At 39.4% G+C, this 23,436-nt stretch overlaps 1 protein-coding gene across 8 annotated transcripts in view; it reads right to left on the bottom strand.

Moving 5' to 3' along the window:
* Positions 1 to 23,436, bottom strand: part of CTNND2 (catenin delta 2) — a 686,661-nt gene that overhangs the window by 168,490 nt on the left and 494,735 nt on the right. For all 8 annotated transcript variants that reach the window (XM_075084268.1, XM_075084265.1, XM_075084267.1 and 5 more), the window contains one exon: positions 9,703 to 9,835. In XM_075084268.1, the coding sequence (XP_074940369.1) occupies positions 9,703 to 9,835 (133 nt within the window). The remainder of the gene's footprint in view (positions 1 to 9,702; positions 9,836 to 23,436) is intronic.

Below are 23,436 nucleotides of genomic sequence, written 5' to 3'. Positions count from 1 at the left end.
GATGTTTCATTGGCATGGCCATTTTGTCAGAACTACAATTCACCTTACTGAAATCATTCTGCTGCCAACGTTTTTAGTACAGATATGTTGAGAAAGAATCAAATTACAGACACTGATATCAATCTAGTTATTTTATTTCTATATATAGTGTGCAAAGCCTTACTCTGGCTTGCTGGATGGTGACAACAGTAATAAAAAAGTATGCTCTACAAGAAGAAAGTAATCCTCTGCATTCACACATCAGCCTAATAAATCAGAGAAGCAATTGGCAGAAGAGTTATGAATAGAAAGAAATCCATAGCATATATACTAGAATATTATAGTGCTTGAAAAGGTTGCAAATATACTTATTGCCCGTTCATAAAATGGGAACATCACATTACCTATGTCAAATGACAGTGTCTTTTAGTGTGTATTGCCTTTCCTTCCTTACTGCCTAATAGTTTCAAATACAAAAGATACAGCTTTTACAAATGTTTTAATACAACCGGGACATTTTTTCCTCAGACCAGTGGAGAGATTCATGACACAGTGCAATGTTCTTACTGCACCTGCTGCATTCGTCTTGCGTACATAGGACTGATTATTTTTTTTTTGTCTCCTCCTAGCTGCGTGAAAAGCATTATCACCAGATGTTCACATCTGAATTTTCTGACTATTTGAATTTATTGCCTAATATTATCTTCTGTGTGGTTTACTCATTCAGAGGCAAACTCTGGCTGCCCAGAGCTGAAAAAGACAGAAACCTTTAGCCAGTGTTCTCGTCTCCTGCGAGGCATACACTGTAGGAGTGAGCGCTAAACCCAGATAAAAGGGGATCTAGACAGTTTTTGTTCAAGACCTCACTCACTCCCTTGAGCTCACAAGACAACCAGTGCCAGGCCCCTAAATATCAGCAAAACAGAGGTCAGACTCTGTATTGCTAAGATGTTTGCATCTGTTAGCAAACTGCTAACAGTTTGCAGCGTAGTGCATAAACAGGATAGTCCAGACAACAACAGCCAAGCTGCAGTCATCCATATAAAACATGGACAGTCATTAATAATTAAAAAAAATTATTTTGCTTTGCTTTGGCTTGAAATAATCATTGCTGACTATTTCTTACTATCACAGAAAAATGTATCTTAAAGAGGAACTTCAGGGAAAAGTGGGCAAAATTTTGTCCGTTTGGCTATTCCCTGGAGAGGGAACAACTGGGTTGTGGCAGGTGAAGGGAACATGAAAACAGTGTAAAGCGGCATGTGGGGTAAAAATACTGACACACATTCTCAATATTAAGCATGCTATTTTGCACAATAATTATGTTTGCGGTCATTTTGTAAATTCATTTGATTCAGTCTCTTTGCGAGATGAGGGAGAATGATGTAATGTTACAAAATGACTGAAACAACAGGAAGGCAGCAGGCAAAGCACTAATTCAGAAAAAAAACAACTACTAGATGTTCCGTTATGTTTATAAAATAATATACTCTTGTTTATTCACTTTTAAAACTATGTCACTTTACAGGACTCATACTGTACTCCCAGTTGAGGCTGTTTTTCAAAAGAATAATTTAGAAATGTGAATGCAATAAAGCCAAAGCATCAATCAAGATCCTTAGCAGAGCAGAGGAGTAAAAGACATGAACTGGCCCTCCCAGTCTGCCACTACTTTGCTGTGCAGTCTTCAGTTAACATCCTAACTCTTCAATTTCCTCTTTTAACCAAATGTTACTCTGGTGGGACTTGCCATTAATTAATTTATTTAACAACTGTAATATCTCCCTAATCTTACATCAAGTGAAATATATGCCAGGTGCATAGTAAATCATTATTATAATTCAGGCAAAGTATCCTGACATTGAAATCAAGAATTACCATGGTTAAATGACTGCAGAGGGATCCCAGAGTGTAAAATGCCACTCCTTACTCCTTCTGTGCTACAGAAAGCACAGATTGTGGGGACACAGCAGCACTCAGTGCCATTCATTAATACTCAGTCTTAATAAATGTAAAGACTGTGCACAAAACAAAGACATGCACTCTATCGTCAGAAGGGATAAATGTCATAAAATGATAGTGCATAAATTAGTGAAACAATGGAGAGATGCACTCAGAGATGCTTTTGAAAGCAAGATGATCAGTCTAAGATTTAATTCCCTGATAGAATGTGGGCTTTTATGCTTTTTTTTAAAAAGAAGTGGAAACACCTAAAGTGAAGTCAAAAGGCCTACCATTTTATAGTAAACCATGTTACTGGAATTTGTTAGCAAAGTAAAGACAATTGATTAGCAAGAAAAACGAGATTGATATATTCTGATAAATATTATTTAATAGCTCAGCACTGGACTCTAGATTAGGAGAGATTAGTGGAAGTGTGGTTTTTATTATCATTACCCTAAATAATAATGTTTTAAGACCACTGTTAGTGTGAGTGGTCTTAACAACAGTGTTAACGTATATTATTGTGTTCACACTAATGCAGCCCTTTCTGCCTCATCTCTTTTAGTTAATATTAAAGAGGGAAAATGTTCGGTCACAGGGTTGTATTACAGGCCATGAGCTAGTGCTTCTCTGCTTCACACAATTCAAACTAGAAGAGGAGAGAGGGTATCATGGAGACAGCATAAAGGGACATCCAAAGCAGACCTATTAGTCACTTCAAACTGGCGCTGCAGTTACTGAAATGCTATCAGATATATCCTCTTGAACACCTATCAATAGAGAAGAGCTTGAAGTGCAGAAATCATTGTTATACTCAGGAGAAACAGACCATTTACATCTGCCTGCCTTAACACAGAAATACATTTCAAGCCACCGACTGCTGGAATAAATAAAATAGAAGGGAGCAGAGAGATTACAAGAGGTTACATAGATCTGAAGATAGGATCAAATGGCACTGATTGAAAAAAAAGCAGCAACAGCAGAAAACAAAGGTTGCTTTCACAAAATCTTCTCCTACGGAAAGAAGGTGAGACAAGCCGTAGTATATCAGAGTGATGAGATCTTGATCGTGGGGAAAAAAGGGCTTTGTTTCTATAAATCTAACAAATCAGAGGATTCATCTGTCATCTGTTCCAGGTTTGTGTTTTATGAATCTTCCAATAGGATAGGGGAAAAGGTGTCTTCAGCCCTATATCCCACCACAAATTAATGTGACTGCAAGAATGCCACAAGATGCACGGTGGCAAGCAAATTGAGACAGAAAGACCACTGGGATACAGCCTTGCACCTTTCCCTCTCAAACTGAGGGATGGGAGAAAGCAGTGATATAGGACATCATATGAGAGCCTGTCACCCATGAGGATCCAGTATCGTGTGTCCAGCCCCATGGAGTGTGAACCGCCGCAGTCTCCTTTGGGCAACTTTGCACCTCCTGAACCAGCTGCCATCACTGGGTGCTGCTTTACTGCATTAGAGTAATTTCTACAAGTAAAAACTACACAAAAAGTGTATTTGAAAGGGACTGACATTTACTTGCACAGGTGAACACGACTGCCCACGGTGATGGGCAGATAGACCCAAACTGTCCTGCATGCAGTAATTTAAACATAGGTAAGCAAAAGAATGAACGTATCAGTGCACATTTTGGGTATCAGGTGCAGGCAAGTATCCCTTCATACAAACAACCATCATTAAAATAGTAAATTCCTTGTGAAGCCATTTAGGGAAATATTTCTCAAACTGTGAGATTTTACCCATACAGATGTTTAACGTATGAAAATTATGGTTATCAAAGTACTAATACAATGTTTATAACTGAGCAGGGAAGTATAGTTTCTCCAAAAGTATGCAATTATTGTCTGCACTAAAATGCACTCGCAACAAATGTTTTAGAGCCTCTCTGCAATTTTTACATTACTTTTCAGTAGCACCTATGAGATACTTCTTTCATTTAAATTAAATACCATGTCTATATCATCTTGCATGCAGAGATTAAAAGAGTTTACATAATGTTTTTAATGGAGCGTTGACACTACCATCACCAGACAAGCCAAATCCCAGCCTTGAACTGAAGAGATTTTAGAGGAAAAAGAAAGAGAGAAGAGGAAGGCTGCGGGAAGGCACATGCAAAACTATAATTCTTTCTCAAACACATAGGAAATGAAAGATATTCTGTTTTCTCTGGGACCCGTTATGGAAACAGAGGGGAATCTTGCAGAACACTGTAGAAACAAAATCAAAATATCTGTCAAGGATGATGAGAGCACCTCCAGCCCCCCTCCCGGATCCTTCAAATGTTATGGAGTGAGGAATTCTGTCAGCGTTAGCCAGCAGGTCTAAAAGCAACATCATGGACTGTCTGTCCAACACCCCATACTAAGTGTAAGTAAGTATTCCTTGGGACAAAGCCATGCTAGAAACAGGCATTTATGTTACCTTGACCATCACGGATCTAGCAGTACTGTGGATGACATCAAAGCTACTGCAACACTGCAGTCATGTGGCTTATAGATGTAAAAGAGATACAGGAGAGAAAAAAATGGAAGATGACGACAATAACTTATATTATATGATGAGATATTTTTTCTTATACCATTCATGTTCGTATTCCATTTCAACCAGATGGACTATCACACATTTAACAGAATAGAGGACAGGAAAGAAAGATGTATATTCAACAAGCCCTCACTAATAATAATAAAGAGCAACATAAATATAAAAAATATGAAGATAGACAAGAGGTTAGTATAGTCTATGATGCTGCTTGACGTGGAAAGAGTGGTGGTATCGTGTTGGAAGGGTTTTGGGCACATTCTGAAGAACTCACAGAAGATGGTTTTGAGCAAGTTTTGAAAAAAACTGTTTTCAGCGTGCAATCACTCATTTTTTTAGAACACCGTGCAATAATGCCCGGACTGATACTTTTCTTCTAAGACTGTGTGAAGTGAGTACATGGGAATGCTCTCCAAGATAAAGAGAAAACTGTCTGATCTAGCGAGGTTTACTAAGGATGCAACAGGAGGCTTCAGGCGTTAACTGTTCTTTCATTTGTCATCTTTGCATGATTTTCCTGAGATGAGAACCTCATGTGCTGTAGCTTTGACGGCAAAAATTAATTTCCTAGCTTGCAGAAAGGAGTCATTGGTGCCAAAAACCCCGAGTGACCTGTTACACCTTTGCAGCTGATGGCAGGCTGCCATTTTCCATGAGAACAAAATGGTGCTGGCGTGTGAAACTGCACAATTCAATCCTTTTTTATGGTGACCTCATGCAAAGGAGTAAGCTGTCATTATAGGAAGAAAAATAGCTGTGGAAGAATGAATCCTGTGTTTAATAGAATGTGCTCTTTTAAAGAAATGTTCTCTACTGACTATTTTAAAACACTTCTCTTTTCCTATATCCCCTGCCTGTTCCTTCTTGGCATCCAGGACCAGCTACCCTGGCTCTGCTCACAATCTCACCATTGTTGGTGTAAGAGCCCTCTCCTAAGGAGAAAAATGCCATCTGAAAGAGCCTTCTTGTGCTCTTCTGCCCGATTGACTTTTCATTTGCCTTCAAACATCTGATCAAAACTTCTTCCCTCTTCTTCTTTTGCCTTTTAGTTGCATTCTTCACTGTCATCAGTGAAAGAATAATTTATATAATGAATTGCTAAAGTATTGAGATTTTGAATTTTGGAATTATCATGCCTCACTGTAATGGACTGCCTAGTATTTTTACAACCTTTAGCCTTGTGCCTCACTATGTCCCCTTTCATGTATGTGAGAGTGTCAGCGAGGACTGGTCACTGCTCAACAGGAGATGAAAAATCCAACTATCAGACATTAGCAAAAATAATTAAATTTCTTCAACTCCATTCTAATGTCTCCTGCACCACCTACGCACCAAGCACAGGGAATAAAGGTAGAGAATGAAAAGTGCTACTGACAGCAGATGTAGTGCCTGCATTGCAGTCAGCAATACTTAAGGAGACTCAGGAGTAGCACTTGTGGAAAACTTTCAGGTAAGAGCAGCAGTTACAATCATACTTTTAAATAAAGACTAGCACTGAATGGTTTTGAGCAGCATAGAAGTGGCAGCATGTGTAAGAAATAACAACACCATCTTGATCAACAGTCAGCGTTTATTGCATTTACCTATTACCGTACTGGTGTGTTCCGGGCTGAAGGGGAAGAAGAAAAATTCTACCAAAAATATAAACCTAATTCACTCTAGAAGTTTTTTTTGTGAAAAAGTAAATGACTTCTGATGCCTTAGTTGCCAGCCTGGGGCATCTTCACATAAACAGTTACCAGCTTTGTCTGAAAGTCCTTTAAGTTAGAGAAGGGCATTTGCAGACCTCACTGGTCTGAGAGAATTGCTACATCACGGACTGAGCGGGGTGTTTACACTTACGTAGCAGTAAAGGTACGTTTAGAGTGATGTCCTCAAATTCAGAAGTATGCCTGTGATCAACATGTGTTTTAGAAATAACACCTACCATAAAGAACACGGCCATGAAGGGAAAAAGATGTCTCATTTCCCTAGCCATACTTAAACATTTTTGACTGAATTTCTTTTTCATAGTTGTCTTTATAGAGTATTTCCGCTTCCTTTTCTTGAGGGGGACAGAGGAAGCAAGGGGTAGTATTCCACACTTCAGCCACAGAATTTCAAGTATTTTAGAATAGAAAAACATAATGGTAAATCCATAAAAGGTGTTAGGAATCTCAGAGATGCATATAGTCATAGCTGCTATTTTCTATTTCTGTTTAAATTTTAGTTGACACTGTTCTACTCAAAAGGAATATAAAGGCCTTCGTCCTACCAAGTACACGAGGAGAAATTTTATACAAATCCCACTTAACTCTTGTGAGAGTAGGACAAATTCACCAGTATACAAAAACAAAACTGGAAGATTGACAAGATGGACAGGTTCAGAGGACACATCATTAATCACCTTTTTGGCAGGCAACAGTATAAATCATGCTTAAAAGAATCAAAAAAGGCCTTTCAGGACAGTTATTTCCAGAAACCCTGGATAAAATAGCCATTAAATGCAGTGTGATAATTTGATGCTCATCAGTGATAAAATGAAATGAATGTTGGGGTTTTTTTCTGTCAGGTAACTCCAGAGTTGAACCTTTAACAACTGCATTACATTTCAAATTCAATGCAACCAGTAAATAAACTAAACTGTTGCATGTTATTCATTCTCTGTGCATGTGTATGTTCAAGCCCATGTTACACATTAACACTTAACAAATTATTTAGTGAATTAAATTTGCTTTTCCCTCAGTGCCCGTCAGGCATATGAAATACCAGTTTTCCTAACTTACACATGCCTATGTTCTTCCTTTCTCCAGGGTTTGAAAGACCACCAAGACAGCTTTCTTTCTTCAGTCCAAGTCATTTGCCATGGTAAAAAAGCAGAGTTTTCTGTGCTTCAAAAGACTTGTAATTTTTCAGCTTTGTAATCTCAAACTTACACCTGTCAATTACTAATTTGACAAGAGGTTGCAAGGAAAATAAAAATCAGGATGTGTCCTGGTGCTTCTTTTCCCTGCAGCTTGTGTTCGAGCTGGTGCGTTTCCCTGTGACCGCGTGCGGCAGAACTGGCACCCTGCTTTCCATGAAGAAGGAATTGGGTATTAAATGTAGTTGTTCTCGGACAGAAGAGAACTGACCAAAACACACAACTGCAACACACTTTGCAGAAGAGTCAATTTTGATATCAGCTCCTATTATTTAGGTCTTAGTTCAAGCCATAATTCAGACACATCCTTAATGGTTAGCACATGAGTTGTCCCAGGTAGGTTCAACAGCACCACTCAAACTCTTCTGGTGGGCATAAGCCTAGCAAGAAACTGGATATCTGCTGTGATATTCCCTTATCGACAGGATTTTGAACTCCTCACACAAAAGGATCTTCAAGAAATTCTTATTCAGTGGAGAGCTCAAGCAGACCCTAAGGACACTCTCGATCGCTTTGGGTAGATCCTGATTCCAATAAACAGAGAAACTGTTTAAGTGCTCTGCTGAATCATGGTCTAAATAAAATAGGACTTATCATTAAATACTATAGGCTGGTAGATAGAAAGATACAGACAGAGATAAAATAGTTTGCTAGCATGGGATGCTTTAGTCTAAAAAGCTTCACAAAGCATTAGCAAAGTAGACAATATATCTCATTTTTTGTCTTCTTAGAAAAATCCACTGTACCAGAAGTCTGAAAGCATATTCTCAAGTGGACTATTTAAAAAAATGTATTTTGGCTTGTTTCAAAAAACAGTTTATGTATTATGGAGTGAGGAATACATCAAAGCCCTGAAAAACAACAAATGAAGGGGGGGAAATCTTCGTTTTTACTGTTATCCTTTTCCAGAGAAGAAGCTCGGAGAACTGCCTAGTGCTCTACTGTTTTATATACTTACCTTCACCTTCACAAAGGCTGATGTCCTAGTGAGATGGGTTAGATCAACAACAATCAGTCTTCTTTTCCCTTAAATGGTTAGCAGTGAAAATCAAACCATCATCTCTCAAATGTGATAGCTACCTAAGGGCTCTCAATCTATGGCTAACAGGAGGAAGCACAGATTGTACAATGAACAAATGGCTCTAATCATTTAACTGCCTTTCTCAGAGATTAATCAGCTCTTTTATTGAAAAACTAATTTGTGAACCAGGATGAGAAAAGAGTATGGAGAGAGTGTACAGTTAAGATTTTCAGCAATACATGTAACAGAGTTCTCTTTTCCAGTGCACAAACATTGTTCATTTTAACATTAATTTAATTTTTTTTTACTATTATTTCTAAGATGTTTGAGGTGATGTACACAACCAGCGCAGTTCTGCCAGTGCCAGCGGGAAAGCCGCTAGAGCCGGATAGACCCACGGAGTGATACGTGCTGAGGGTGAGGAAAATGAAGCACTAGCAAGCCAGCATCACTGCACAGTTCTGACAAATAAGCAATAGCAGATCCTGATCTCAGTTTACCTTTACACACCAGGCTAAAGGATGCCAGTACAGGCACAGATTTATGTGCACACCACATGTCCCTGATAAGCAGTATCTCTGAGAGGGCCAGGGGAGGCAGCTGGGGCTGGTAACAGCTTCACTCATTCAATTTTAATTGACTCCTGTGTGTTTGTCAGATCCTTCAGAGCTGCCTTCCTTCTGTTTTAACTTGTGCCAAAAGCTGAACTGGTTCCATTAACAACAGGGAACAAGCAAGCAAGAAGTACTGATCAGCCACAGGTACAGAACAAAGTCTATACTGCTGTTCGAGTTACATTTTAGATACAATCTGCACTGAATTTCAAGATCATAGACCAATGATCACATTTGAAACTGCAAACCCAGAGAAGTTAAATTCTATTCACACAATTACACATTAAAGCAGGTTTTGATTCAGAATCCTTTTGCTTAATTTTCATCGTCCCTGTTTGTATTTATTGTCCAAACATATCTCTCTCTGAAAATCCTAAGGAAATGTCCATATGCTTCTGTGGAATCAAGACTATACCATTAGCTGTTTACTGAGATACTACTGATACAGTGTCTGAATGTTATGCAATCAATCAAAATATTCAAAACCAAACAAAAAGTGACACTAATATTTTATGCATTTTTTACTTTCTATAATGGTAACAAATGACTTAAGTGAAAGCTTGAGTAAAATGGGTCCAGACATTTATATGTGATTCCTTTTGTAACTCTTTTTAAAGCACATATAAATAATTGGTGATGATAAATGGCAGACAGCATCACTGTTGAAAAAAAGGGTTTATAAATCTTACCTCTGCTTTTATTTTATTGTCTCCGAAACAGAGGTGTTGTAAGTAGGCTGCAGCATTGGACTGTACTGAGGGAAACTGATGCTGTAACATTTGTATAACTTCTGGAAGCTCTGGATCTCGCCATCCGAACTCTCTGTGCAAAAACAAACAAGAAAGATTAGCCAAAAACTCTGCTATTAGTGGATAAGTATGGCAACAGTTGGGCCAACAAAGAAGACAAACATGTTTAAGTAAAATCTTGATTTTCCCATTATTTTGAAAGCAAACATTAAATCAAATATGAAGCTATTTTTCACTTTAAACTCTACTTAGGTGCAAAAAAAAAAAAAAGGTTATATAAAGTATAATTAGAGTAAATAACTTTATGGAATTAGGCCTCTAACTGCTAAAGTTTCCTAAATAAAAAGGGCTCTTTGAAATCTTAATATAAGAAAAGAAGATACATGCTCATACAATTATATGTTCTCTATTAAAATTAAAATATGTAGGCTAGAACCAGAACCACAAATGGTTTGCTTTGAAAAGACAATTTGTCAGGAAGTCCTTTTTACTTACTGCTATCTTTATTTGATATAAATCGCTATCTTATACAGAAAACAATGACCTATTTTGTCTTTTGGTTTGTTTTTCCCAGATATGGTCCATGCTCAATGTAAAACTAGTATAGAGATCTGGCCCTCCTTGAGCAGGGTGTTGGACTAGATGACCTCCAGAGGTCCCTTCCAACCTTAGCCCTTCTGTGAATCTGTATTTTTACAATTATACAATACATATTTATACATCGGATTACTTTTAAATCTTCATTCAAACTACCCAATTTAAAGCAGACAAATACAAGGACTCGGTCTTTGCACTTTTCTTTAAGCCAACAAAGCATGAAACACCATTAACATCAAATGAAGCAACTGAATCCAAGTGTGTTGAACAAACCTCAGCAGGTATTCTGCAGCTTCCAGAACTGAAATTAAAATCAATCTGTCACTTCAGGTAAATTTTTCCCCTGTGTTTAGTGTAAGACCATTCACGAAAATGGCTTTGGACTTTCTGTCTCAAGAGCCAGGCACATACACAGCCACTCTGCATGAGATACTTAATTCTCACATGCTTTTCCCCTAAGAACTGATTTTTTGTGCCATGCAAATATTTTCACCATCTTCCATCTAATGCTACATGTACAAGGTAATAGAAATTATGGGAAAGTGGTGACTTGTGAAAAAGGTTGTAGGTTCTCTGTTGCGGTTACCATGATCACCTGGGAGTTCACTGCCAGAAAACTCCACAAGAGCTGTTGCAGAGTCCAGCCGTAATATTTGTAAAAATATTCCTGGTCATTAGTTTCCTTCCCAAATTATGGTGATTCTGCTGCACTGAGGCCAAGCATATATATGTCACTGGGAGAATTCACCTACGTTTGAGCAATGCTTATAGTAGCTCTCCAGTCTGTCTCAGGTAAAATCGAGCATCACACTTTAAGTACAACAGTTGTCCAAGACGTTCCATTGAAACAAGACTTGTTTTACAATAACAATGAATTACTACAGAACAGAGGTATTGTCTGTTCTGTTCTCTTCTCATACGGGTTGTTTGCCAGACTGAAAGTTGGCATTACAGTTGTGTCTTTATGAAGATCCAGAATATAAATAGAAGTTGTAAAAAACATATACTCAGAATTTCATCAGCTGTTTCTCTTCTGACAAAACAGACATTAACTCACGCATATTAAATACCATGTTAAGTGGTTAATACAAAGAAACCATGAAGATGGAATAATAAATCACACATGGACTATTCCAATGAATCTGGAGATGATGGAGACCGTTGGGAAGCTTCTACAAGAAACCTTTTGCATATGTTCAGAAAGATCTTAACAACTGAATTTATATTTTGAAAAGTCAGACAACATTGTAAAAGGTATCAGGGAAGGCTATAAACTTCAGCAGCTGAAGATGGCGAACACCACATTTTCCGCGTACACCAGCTTACTATGACTTTTTTAAAAGGTGAAAAGGAAGTGATTCTTTGGATAAGAACTGTTTAAGAATGGGTAGTACAAGCGTATAAACAAATCATAAATTGACAGAGGTGATAGAAACAGTGTTATGTGACGTGTTAGCTTCCTCCTGTACTTGCTTTCTTACAGTTAACCATGTTAAGACATGTTAACAGGTTCTTCAAACACATTAGACCTGCCTCCTATACACAGGGCTCTCAGCCAGCCAAAGTAATCTTCCAGAAAATAGTTTTAAATAAAAATAAAAATAATAAAAATCCCCCAACCCACTAACCTTACTGAGGACAAATTTATTATCCTAGCTCCACTTCTAATTTATTCTCATTTTCAATCCTAGACGCCAAGTGCAGGTGTTGGTATTTTGGAAAGGATACAAAAATACCAGAAGAAAACAGCTTGTATGACAAAAAGGGGGAATATTTGAAATAAGTTGTTTTACACCCAATAACTATACTTCACAGTGTTGGAACTTCTACCACCAAATACTCTCCCAAAGGAAATCTCCTCCTTCATAATACGTGTACTACTTGAACAGAGAACAAACAGTCTGTTATGAACAGTAGTACACCATGGAGCCTGACAACCAGCTCTGGTTCTTCTTCCTCTTGTCCTGGAATCCAGGCCAGAAAGGGCAATGAGGGGGCAAAAGGAAAGGGTCCCATAATCAAAAGTTCTGGTTCTGGTGAACCTGTAGTCTTGACATGGCATTTACACACGAACACAAGGCTGTGTCTACTTTTCCCCTCTGACCTCCAAGAAGAAAAGTTAGCAAATAAGTGATGTATGAATACTTGTTGTAAATGGTTGTGTGCACATTGGATGTAAGTAGAAAATTAATTCAGAAAAGAAACCCTTAACACTGAATACTGAGTTTGTCATGTAACCAATTTTAGGACAGATAATGAACAAAGCAGGACAAAAAGTTTAGAAATTTAGTTGCAGTATGCACTGTCATTTCAAGCAGATGGTCTCCAAGATAATTATATTTTTAGTAGTTTCTAAATGAAATACGGTAGCTATATAAAACAAACAAAAACTTCTGTCAACAGTTAAGGCAGCTTGAATAATTGTGATAATTTTAGCAGCCTTCAGGGCAAGAAGAACTAGTTTCCAGGGGTTTAAATTTTTCATTTGTTTTATACAAGTCTCTTTTAGGTGGAAAAAAAAAGGGACATAGAGAGAGCAAGGACTATTTTTTTAAGAACCGCAAGCTAACAGCTCTATTAACATTTACTTGAAAAATTTAGTATATTTTTTTTTAATTTGGCTTCATTATGAAAAGTTAGGAAGGCTACTTAATGAAGTCAACTAGCAGAGGTCTTGAAAAAGGAGGAGGACTTGAATTTCTTGAAGACAACGGTACAAAACTATCTGGAACATTTTGCATACATGTGGGGGAACTTTCAGGCCATGGCTCCAAGCGTACCTACAGGACAAAAAATACATATTAAAACAGAGGGTCAAACAAAAACAGAAAAAAGCTAGTAGGGAAGGAAGGTATGCTGTAGAAGTCAAGAGTTGGAATAAACTAGGTTGCACTCTGGAAAGGTAATTGAAATTAGATAGCAAAGTATCTTTTACTGCCTACCAACAAAAAGCAGTAGCAGGGTCAGTACCTGATGAAGGTAAGAGTCACACTAAAGGAAGGGAGAAGGATGACGAAAATCAAATCTACCTCCAGTTCTGTGAAACATCTGATATTGTGCCACATGAAAATTAGTTAAACTGGCAACATAGGAGGATTCAATCCATAGTAAAATTACAAAGTAGAATTAAGCAAAATCTGAAAATGTAGTGAATAACCTAAACAACCCCTAGCTAAGCCTGTGTCTTTTATTAACATCCCCATGCTTACAAAATCTGAGCAAAGCGATCCACACAGATGGTGAAACAAGCCAGAAGGCTGGAGTAAATCTGAGGAGGTGCGTGGCATGCAATTTTTGAGAATGCTATCAAACAGTATCTGTGTAGTTGATCCAAAAATGAAGAGTAAGCTAGCATCTGTACATTCAAGATTTTCCGCTATTGCCTCTGTTTCCCTTGGAATACCAACACTAAGCTATTCAGGTCAGCTAAAGGCTTCGGTTGGCAATATGGGTTTTTTCCACATGAGAATCACAGCTGTGCAAGAACTTCACAGCTTTGGCTAGAAAGCAGCATTTGCCGTGCCCTCCAAATATTTTGGCAGGTTGTAAAAGTGCATTATTTCTAGGAAGTGTCCTCATCTGGGAGACTGACCAGAGCATATCAAAGTGTTTCAGCCTCTTTCTTTGATGGAAACTGTGCTCTAGGAATGTAGGATTGATCTAATTTTGAATCCTCCAGAAGGTTTTAGCTTGAAGTGGTGACTAAGGCAGATGTTCCATGGATTAAAGCAGGCTACTGCTCCAGGGGTGGAACAGGACGCAAAGGGGAACGTCGAGTTCTCTGTAAGCTGGCAATATGTATGCCTAGACTATCGCAACAGGCTACACTTTATCTGTGAACAGCTGAAAAGAATCAACAAGGAGTTGGATATGAGACAAAACAACTCTGAAATCGAGCAGCAGAAGCAGCAGCACCAAGAAATCCAGGCTGACTTGGGCACAGCAAGTATTGTATCAAACCAATTCCTGCTCCTGCTGCCATATTGCATACATGTCAGAAAGTAAAGGAGATGCAGACTTAAGAGAGATTGTTAGCAACACAGCTGAGTGCACCGGCTATGTGGGAACACTTAAAGGTGCTGCTGAATACAGAGTACGTACTGCATCTGAATATTTGCTTGAATTATGTCAGAATTTTCTTTTTCTGCTACTGCAAATGCTGATGACACACAGAAAAGCAAAACCAAAATTCCTGTTACATCTATATCTGCGCTGACTTTAAAAAGGCTACAAAGTAAGTTTTAAAAGAACAGGTCTCCAGTTGGTAACTAAGGATACTGATCGCTTCTACATAGCATAGGAGAAGCAGGTGTGATGGCTCTCGCTACTCTCCATCTATTGGTCACAGTGAATCTCATGAGAGCTTGGGTTCTTATTTCTGATTTACATTATTAGAGCAGACCACATCTGATCAAGCAGTTGGCACAGGCAAGCACTGACACCCAGAGCTATTCCTGTCTCAGCAGCATTCCCCAAAGGCAGCACTGCAAAGACACCTGCTATAAAGAACCAAATGCCTGACAAAGACTGAACTACTACCAAGCATTTATCAGAGAAAGAGAATGCACAGTCGTCATTGCAAAAGTGTATGTTTAAACCAGACTGGTCCATATGCACCTGCCTGCCTTAATACACATGCGTTTAGATGAGTCAGTCTTAGACTGGCGAAGGAGAGGTTTTCACATAAGAAGTGGTGCTCAAAGGCAAAGACAATACAATCTGAACTAAGGATAATCTTTCCTAGATTTCTAACTCATATACATTGTGGCACTGGTAATGCCAGTCTACCAGACTTTTTGCTGAACTTATGCCTACAGAGATATACCCTTCAGTTTGCTAACACCCCCCCCCCAAAGAAAGAACATAAATAAAGCCTGAAAATTTATTTTGCCTCATTTCTGAAAGGATAGCTGTGAGAATGTTTTTTTCTAGTAAAAAACAAACTACATGTAGGTCAGAATCAAACACAAGGAGAACTAATCAAGACCCAAGAGAAGATCAAAGAAAGAACTACCTGCCATGTTTAAAGGGAGAAATTTACTTCTATTAAAAATATTTGGAAGGGAATATACCAATACTACAAGAATCTCTTTCTAAGGACTTTATCTAAGTATATTTAAAAAGAGCAAAGACAAGATGTTAAACTTAACTGGTAAAAAAAATCAGAAATACCTATACATAATCCACAGACAAGGATTGTGCTATAAAGAGGAAGAAGCCTCATTTTCTTTCTGTGATTCTATGACAGTTGGTTGTAGGGGAATAGACAGGGATCGGCGACCGGAAGATCACGGGATGTGACGGAAAGATAGACTCCTCCCCACAGGAGTGGCAGGAACAGGAAGCGCAAGAGCTATATAAGCGTGTGACGCAGTTAAATAAACGGACATTTTGTATCCATCATATTGATGTCTGTGCATCACTGTCCCCAGGGTGGGTAGGGCCCTTTGTCCCGGAGATATGCGGCCCAAGATAAGTTCTCCCATAGAAGCGTACAGCTACAGTTGGTCAAACAAAAGTAAATACATCCTTATTACACTTAATTTACTGGGAGTTAAATATGAAGTATTTCCTTAAAGTATTTTCCCTTTTTCCAACATTCTTCACATATGCAAGCATATACATATACACCGATTGTCAGCCTGGTCTGAATGATCTGCTACAGTTTCAGAGGAGGCATTTCCTTTGGAAATGTTACACACAAGTATTGATTGGGTGCCTTTAGCACAGAATTTTAAGATGCAAAATACAGAGATGTCATTCTCTATTCCATTCACCACGGAAAACCCTTAACACCCTTCACCATATTGTCTTCTCTAGTCAAACTCAGCCAAAGTGTACAACAACAAGCAAGATCGCCTTAATCTTCAGCCCCACACTGATAGGAACAGCATATATCCAGAAAATGTTGTAACAGCAGGTTTGGGCCTAATACAAACCCCTTGGGGCAGTAATGAACCCTTATGAGCAGAGAGCTCTCTGTACTTCCGTTTTGTCTTTTCAAGAAAGATAAACCAAAGCCAGACTACAGGAAAAGTCAGGAACAACATAATCTGACATAGTTTAGGCTAAATTTGGAAGCACCAGAAATAAGGACAGAGAAAAGGCACCGTACATGTATCTTCTATGAGTAAAAATGTTAAGTTCTAATGAAACAAAGAAATCCATCTACGTTATTGTGTACTCCAACCTGAAAACTGCAGCCTGTGTGGGGTGCTCTGTATGACTAATGCAAATGCATCCACTGTCACACAGAGTAAATGTACACATCTCACCAAACCTGCAGGTCTTGAATCTCACAAATCTTTGCTCTTTGCTTCTTCCTCTAATGGAGTTCTTAACATGATCTGAAGAGCTCCTGTTGTTAGAGCAGCATGTTTGCAAAATGGCTTTGTAACATTAAAAAATGATCGCAATAACCTCCTCATTGCTGGGTTGCTTAATTTGTTTTTTTAAATACACGCACAACTGTAAATTTGATTTGCAGGCAAAAAATTATATGAATGGTACAAACAGAATCGGAAAAAGGAGGAGACGTTTCACTACAGAGTCTAGTGACACTTGAGGTATGAGAAAAGTTGATTTCAGAGCTTGTCAGCACTTGAGCAGGCAAACGTTAGAAAGTTATTAGTTTTCACTTGAGTAATACCCTGGATCTACTTACCCAGATATACTGTGACCTGTTAGTATACACAGTGTTACGATGCTAATTGCCATACCTGGAACCACGTTACCGGATCAATAATTTCACTGATGCAAATGAACAACACTTTGCATTCTGGCAATGTACCATTTACATATACCATTTACATAAATGAGCAGTCAACAACATTTGACTGCACTTGAATATATACTTTATTTTTAGTTAAACATGTAGCTTACATCTTCCCTAGATTTCAAATTTAGCACAGCTGAATGTAAAACAGCTGTACAAACATTTGACAATCCTGCCGAAAACCTGGATGCTGCTCCTGGGTTATGACATTTTCCTTGGTTTACATTTCCATGTGGCCTAAACTAGAACCACCACGCAGTAGCGATTACCAAGATTCATCACAAATGTGGTTTTTACAATATATTTGTGTCTGCTAATGAGGTGCTGAGGAGGATGTCCTGGGGCAGCTGCACAGGATCCCTGTCCAGCTCTGCCAAACAGCGAGGGAGATGCTCAGCGTGTCCCAGGTCTTTAAGAGAACCATAAACCTGAGGTCTCAGGGCTAATCCAGCACTTCAGAAAAAAACCTCTCTAATATAGCAAAGGGCTAAAACTGACCTGCACAATGGCAAAAATACCCTCCTGAAATTCTGCCTTTGTATCCTTTGTATGTTCTCCGATAAGGCACCACTTTTCTGATTTTACATTATTACCTCTGATTTAGGTTTTAAAATAAGAAAACCATAAGAAGTGACCTTGTGAAGAGGCAAGAGGTGAACTACTTCAACATAACAAAAATGGTCTGGAGGTGAAGCTCCAGCCTTAAGAGGAAAAAATTTTAATGACGATACAGTTGAGTAAAGATTATCTAATGACAATGGCCCACGTGGTACTATTTACAGCTCTAGGTTACTGCCTCCAATACAACAGGTTTACATTCAAAGGTATAAGACTTATCTGCTCAAAGTGCCCTGATTTCATTTACAAATGTCTAATTGCAACATATTTATGAAACTTTAAGAAATAATCTTTCATGCTATTGATACTGATCTATGCATATTTAATTCCCATACTCCCAGTGAGAGAGCTTTTTAGAAAAAAGTGGCCTGTGTCCTGAGGTACCCATACCCTGCCATGGATGGTATAAAGTTATCTCTCCTCTAGACTATGAGGCAGAGAGCAGAGAAAAATTATGCACTTTGGTGCTTTAGGATATCTTTCATTTTGCCATTTGTACTATTTGGTTTGGGGTTTTTTTGTTGTTGTTAGAAAGTGGTATTTGTCTTTTGAGGCTGATGAGCTGAAAGAGCCTTGAAAAATTTGTTTCATCTCTTCCTCTGCAGGCATTTGCATATACAGGGACTGCTTCTGCAAAGGTGAGTAAGAGGCAAATTAGGTGAGCTATCAAGATGTCTTTAAACTGCCTAATTTATCTTCCTTCTCCCTGCAACGCATAACATTTTTCTGACCCCCTAACAGAAGGGCTTTATAGTAGCTTAATACATTGCAGCTGTGTAAATATGCCAAGTTAACCCTTCCCTGAGCGACCAGCTCATACTTCCTTCTCTCTGTCTACAAGAGTTCACGCTTCACAGGGAAGATTATTCAGAAGATTGTGAAATGTTGCTCAGCAGTGGAACAGCTGTTAAAGATGTAGGTAAGCTTTTCTCATAGATCAGAAAGGTGGAAACATAGACAGGAGATTAAAACAGTAGACAGACCTAAGGGATTCCAGCCTTGACTCTGTCATTGACTTACTTTGTCAGACACAGTCATTTACTTTAATGCCTTTCTCTGAGGTTTGATAGATTCTCTGTCTCTGGAGACCTGTAAATCAAAATTGTCTCCTTTTCTAGAACTAGTGTTTCCATTCAGAGACTCTTAAACCTTTCTGTATTTCAACAACAGGAGAAAAAAAGCTTTTGAGGTCTTGCTCCCATCTGGCCATGTAGAAATGTATGCTTTCCAAAGAACAAATATTACTCCAAAAAACCCCTGATCTTCGTGCAAAAACGGGAGAAGCACTTCGGAGAGGAAGACATTTATTTTATTTTACTTCCCCACATGCATCAAGACACCTAGCCATTGCAGCTATGAAAAAAAACCAAACAAGCAGGAGGAACAATTTACCATTAGCCTAACACCACCAGTGTTAACAATTCAAACCATGCTCATCTGCAAGAGAGGAAGCTGCCACACAAAATACTCCCTGAAAGTCTCACAGCATCCACATCACTTTTTTGAAATAACCACCACAAGAATTACCAAAAGGTTTTGGGGCACTCCACCTCTCTCCAGTTGAAGCTTTTAATGTCATATTATTAAACACAATGTGTGTCATGATAACAGACGTGGCAACACACAGATAGCCTCTCCTCATTGCTCTCTTTGTTTGATCAAGCTTCTGGCTCCAGCAGATATCCCGAGTTGCAGGGCAGTGAGAGAACTGCTTCTACCCTTCTCCAGCAGGGATGCTGGACACTCAAGCTTCTTCAGGCATGCAGAAATAAAAAAGCAATCAAACTGGATGTTTCCCTCCTATCCACAACAAAAAGCACGGGCAGATTGCCATCCAGGTAGCCTGTAGACTGCCACGGCAAAGCAGGGAGCACCACAACCAGAAACTGGGTATTACAGTTTAGCACAAGCTGCAGAAATATTTTTTACAGCTGGGGTGGGGGCAAGGGAAGGGTATCCATCTCAAATATTAAAAGATATCAGTCCTAAATATTTTGTGCTATCTCATTCCTTACTGATTACTCCATCAAGCACGTTATTGGCTTACTTTGTGACTGCACGGCAGCAACTCTCATCTTATCTCCACACATACATGCCCAAGTATTATTCTTATCTATCTAGCAATTTGCAGCACTCCCTGTCTTTCTGAGCACAGTAAACTCTTCAAAGTAGACAATCTTTTGATCCTTAAATAATGACTATTAAACAGTAAGACTTAAAGGTGCCTCAAAATAACATACAAATTGCTAAGCCCTAGAATTTGCCCTGAAACACTCAAACACCAACTCTGGAAAGCCAAGAGAAAAACCTACATAAATTTCTAATACTGAATTAAAAAAAAAATCAAATAACAAACTGCTTTCACTTTCTTCTTTTTTTTCACAACTAGACTCCTATTCAATCTTTCAGAGAAACAGAGGAACTAATTCTGTTTGTTAAAGCTGCAGGCTGCACAATTCTATAAATGCACTCGAATTTGATCTTCTTGTGAAAGGGAAATATAGACTAATGACTTTTCTTTGCTGCCCTTACTTCAGTTTTTATTAAGCATGAAAAAAATGGTCTCCTGCATGTTAACTTGATGTATCTCAACGCACAACCACCAAAACAATGTAATAATGCAAGATACATTTGACACTCAGGAGACAGAAAGTTCATAGGATCAATAACAAAGGAGTCAAACTCTTAAACTGCTCAAATGGAAAGGTGTTGGATGGAAGGAAAAATGTCCACTAGTTACGAGTAGTGACACCTAAATACTATTGTTACTTCCCATCATATGCCTTTCATCTACTTCAAAGCACGGTAAAAATTCTAGGGAACTCTGCTAATGCAGTGCATAGATACCATCTTCATGTCTGGTATGGTAAAGAGAGACAGAGCTTACATGCCTCTCACAGGGGAAAAATTTAAAAAGTGGCAAAAGTTAGAAGAGCTGCTATTAAATCCTCAGCTCTAGTTTTCAACTCTCTGAACCGAATACACTGATTCACTGCTAGCTGACTGCAAAAGGTTTTCAAGAATTTAAAAATGCAGAGGACCAGGACAGTATTTCAGGGGAGTGTATGAGAAAAGAGACCTTCTGGGCCAGCAAAGCCAATTTCTGACTGCAGGTGTCCTGCTATTTGGCACTTACGGTGCAGCTTATATTGCTCAAGCTAAAGATGGCCTCATGTACAGAAATTTTAATCAGTCTCAGATTTTGTTGACACCAACAAGAGTTCAGTTTATGAATGACAGAAAAAAACCCCAAAGATTTCTCACACATATCCATTCCGAAGGGGTGCTTTTTTTTGTTGCTCTTTCTAACAGGGTGTTTCAATCGTGTCCTCTTCTATTCAAAGCCCCAACAAACCTAATACGTATCCCCCTTTCCAGAGTACTAAACCAGAAAACAAGGCTGCACTTCTGCACTTGCAGGGAGGAATAAGAGAAGAAAGGATGGTTTCTAGCTGGGTATCTAGCATGATAACAATTCTATTCTCTTTTTGGGCCATGGGATAACCCAGTGTCTCCACAACGACACAAAAGCCAGCAGAAGATGACAAGCTCATCAATGGACAGATAAGACTAACAGAAAGCAGTACCAGTGCTACCAGTACAACATAAGGGAAACTACTGTGTCATCAACAGAATCAGACCAAGAACAGTGTGTCTTACCTAAAAAAAAAAATTGCAAAAGCCAAATCACAGAATCACAGAATGGCAGGGGTTGGAAGGGACCTCTGGAGATCATCTTGTCCAACCCCCCTGCTTGAGCAGGCACACCCAGAGCAGGGGGCACAGGAACATGCCCAGGTGGGTGTTGAATGTCTCCAGGGAAGGAGACTCCACAGCCTCCCTGGGCAGCCTGTGCCCCTGCTCTGGCACCCTCACAGGAAAGACGTTTTTTCTCATATTGAGGTGGAACTTCGTGTGTTCCCACTTGTGCCCATTGCCCCTTGTCGTGTCACTGGGCACTGTTGAAAAGAGCCTAGTCCCATCATGCTGACATCCACCCTTTAGATATTTATAGGCATTGATGAGATCCCCCCTCAGTCTTCTCTTCTCCAGGCTAAACAAACCCGAGTCTCTCAGCCTTTCCTCATAAGGGAGATGATCCAGTCCCCTGATCACCTTGGTAGTTCTTTGCTGGACTTGCTCAAGCAGTCCCACATCCTTCTTAAACCGGGGGGCCCAGAACTGGACACAGCACTCCAAATGTGGTCTCACTAGGGCAGAGTAGAGGGGGAGGATAACGTCTCTTGATCTGCTGGCCACACTCCTTTTAATGCATCCCAGGATACCATTGGCCTTCTTGGCCACAGGGGCACAGTGCTGGCTCAGGGTCAGCTTGTTGTCCACCAGCACTCCCAGCTCCTTCTCAACAGAGCCACTTTCCAGTAGTTCAGCCCCCAGCCTGTACAGGTGCATGGGGTTGTTCCTCCCCAGGTGCAGGACCTTGCACTTGCTCTTGCTGAATTTCATGAGGTTCCCCTCAGTCCAGCTCTCCAGCCTGTCCAGGTCTCGCTGGATGGCAGCACAGCCTTCTGGTGTATCAGCCACTCCTCCCAGCTTGGTATTGTCAGCCAACTTGCTGAGGTTATGCTCTATCCCATCATCCTGGTTACTGATGAATATGTTGAGCAGGACTGGACCCAGCACAGACCCCTGGGGAACACCACTAGTGACAGGCCTCCATACAGATTCTGCTCTGAGTTCTGTTGTTGAGCCAGTTCTCAGTCCACCTCACTGTCCACTCATCCAACCCACACTTCCTTAGCTCGCCTGTGAGGATGCAATGGGAAATAGTGTCGAATGCCTTATTGAAGTCAAGATAAGACAACATCCACTGCTCTCCCTTCGTCAACCCAGCCAGTCACACCATCACAGAAGGCTATCAGGTTGGTCAAGCATGATCTTCCCTTGGTGAACCCATGCTGACTGTTTCTGGTAACCTTCTTGTCCTCTACATGCCTGGAGACGACCTCCAGGATGAGCTGCTGCATCACCTTTCCAGGGACAGAGGTGAGGCTGACTGGCCTATAGTTTCCCAGGTCCTTCTTCTTGCCCTTTTTGAAGACTGGAGTGACATTTGCTTTCCTCTATCAGAGGAAATCAGAGAAAAAATATTTTACATGGACGATACTCAGAGTTTATGGCAGAAGTAGGCTGTAGATTTTAAATAAATGCAAAACAGTCTTCTCATATTTATACTTGATAGTTTTACCTCAGTAAAATGCAACTCACAGAAAAACATCCTTTGAACAGGTAAAACCAGCCCCTCTCTTAGTTGCCATCCTGTCAGGATACAACTGGGACACAACTTCCCTATCCTTTACAAAAAGAATGAGGCTGCAGACTGTTCTACACAGCACTTCTGCAGAATGGTTTCCAACTGAACTGTGAAACACTGTCTACATCTCATAAATCCACTTCAAAAAATAATCACACTATTGATTCAGGGCAATTGCCCTTATTAATGAATGAGAGAAATACTGCCAAGGATCTGCCATTTAGAAATCAATATCTTAAAGAGGTCTTGAAACTAGAATATTAAGGGAAAATATGTGCCTCAACCTATCTAAAAATATTTCCTAGGCCTGTGGAAGTACAGCTACCTAAAGAAGAAGGATGAGTTAGTTGCATGGTACTTAAGTTGTATGGTACTTATTTCTATGCAACAAGTTCTAGGTGGGATGTTT

The sequence above is a fragment of the Phalacrocorax aristotelis genome, chromosome 2 (assembly GCF_949628215.1).
Source record: "Phalacrocorax aristotelis chromosome 2, bGulAri2.1, whole genome shotgun sequence".
Taxonomy (NCBI): Eukaryota; Metazoa; Chordata; class Aves; order Suliformes; family Phalacrocoracidae; genus Phalacrocorax; species Phalacrocorax aristotelis.
The sequence above is the reverse complement of the archived record's forward strand: the minus strand, read 5'-3'. Positions and strand labels throughout refer to the sequence as shown.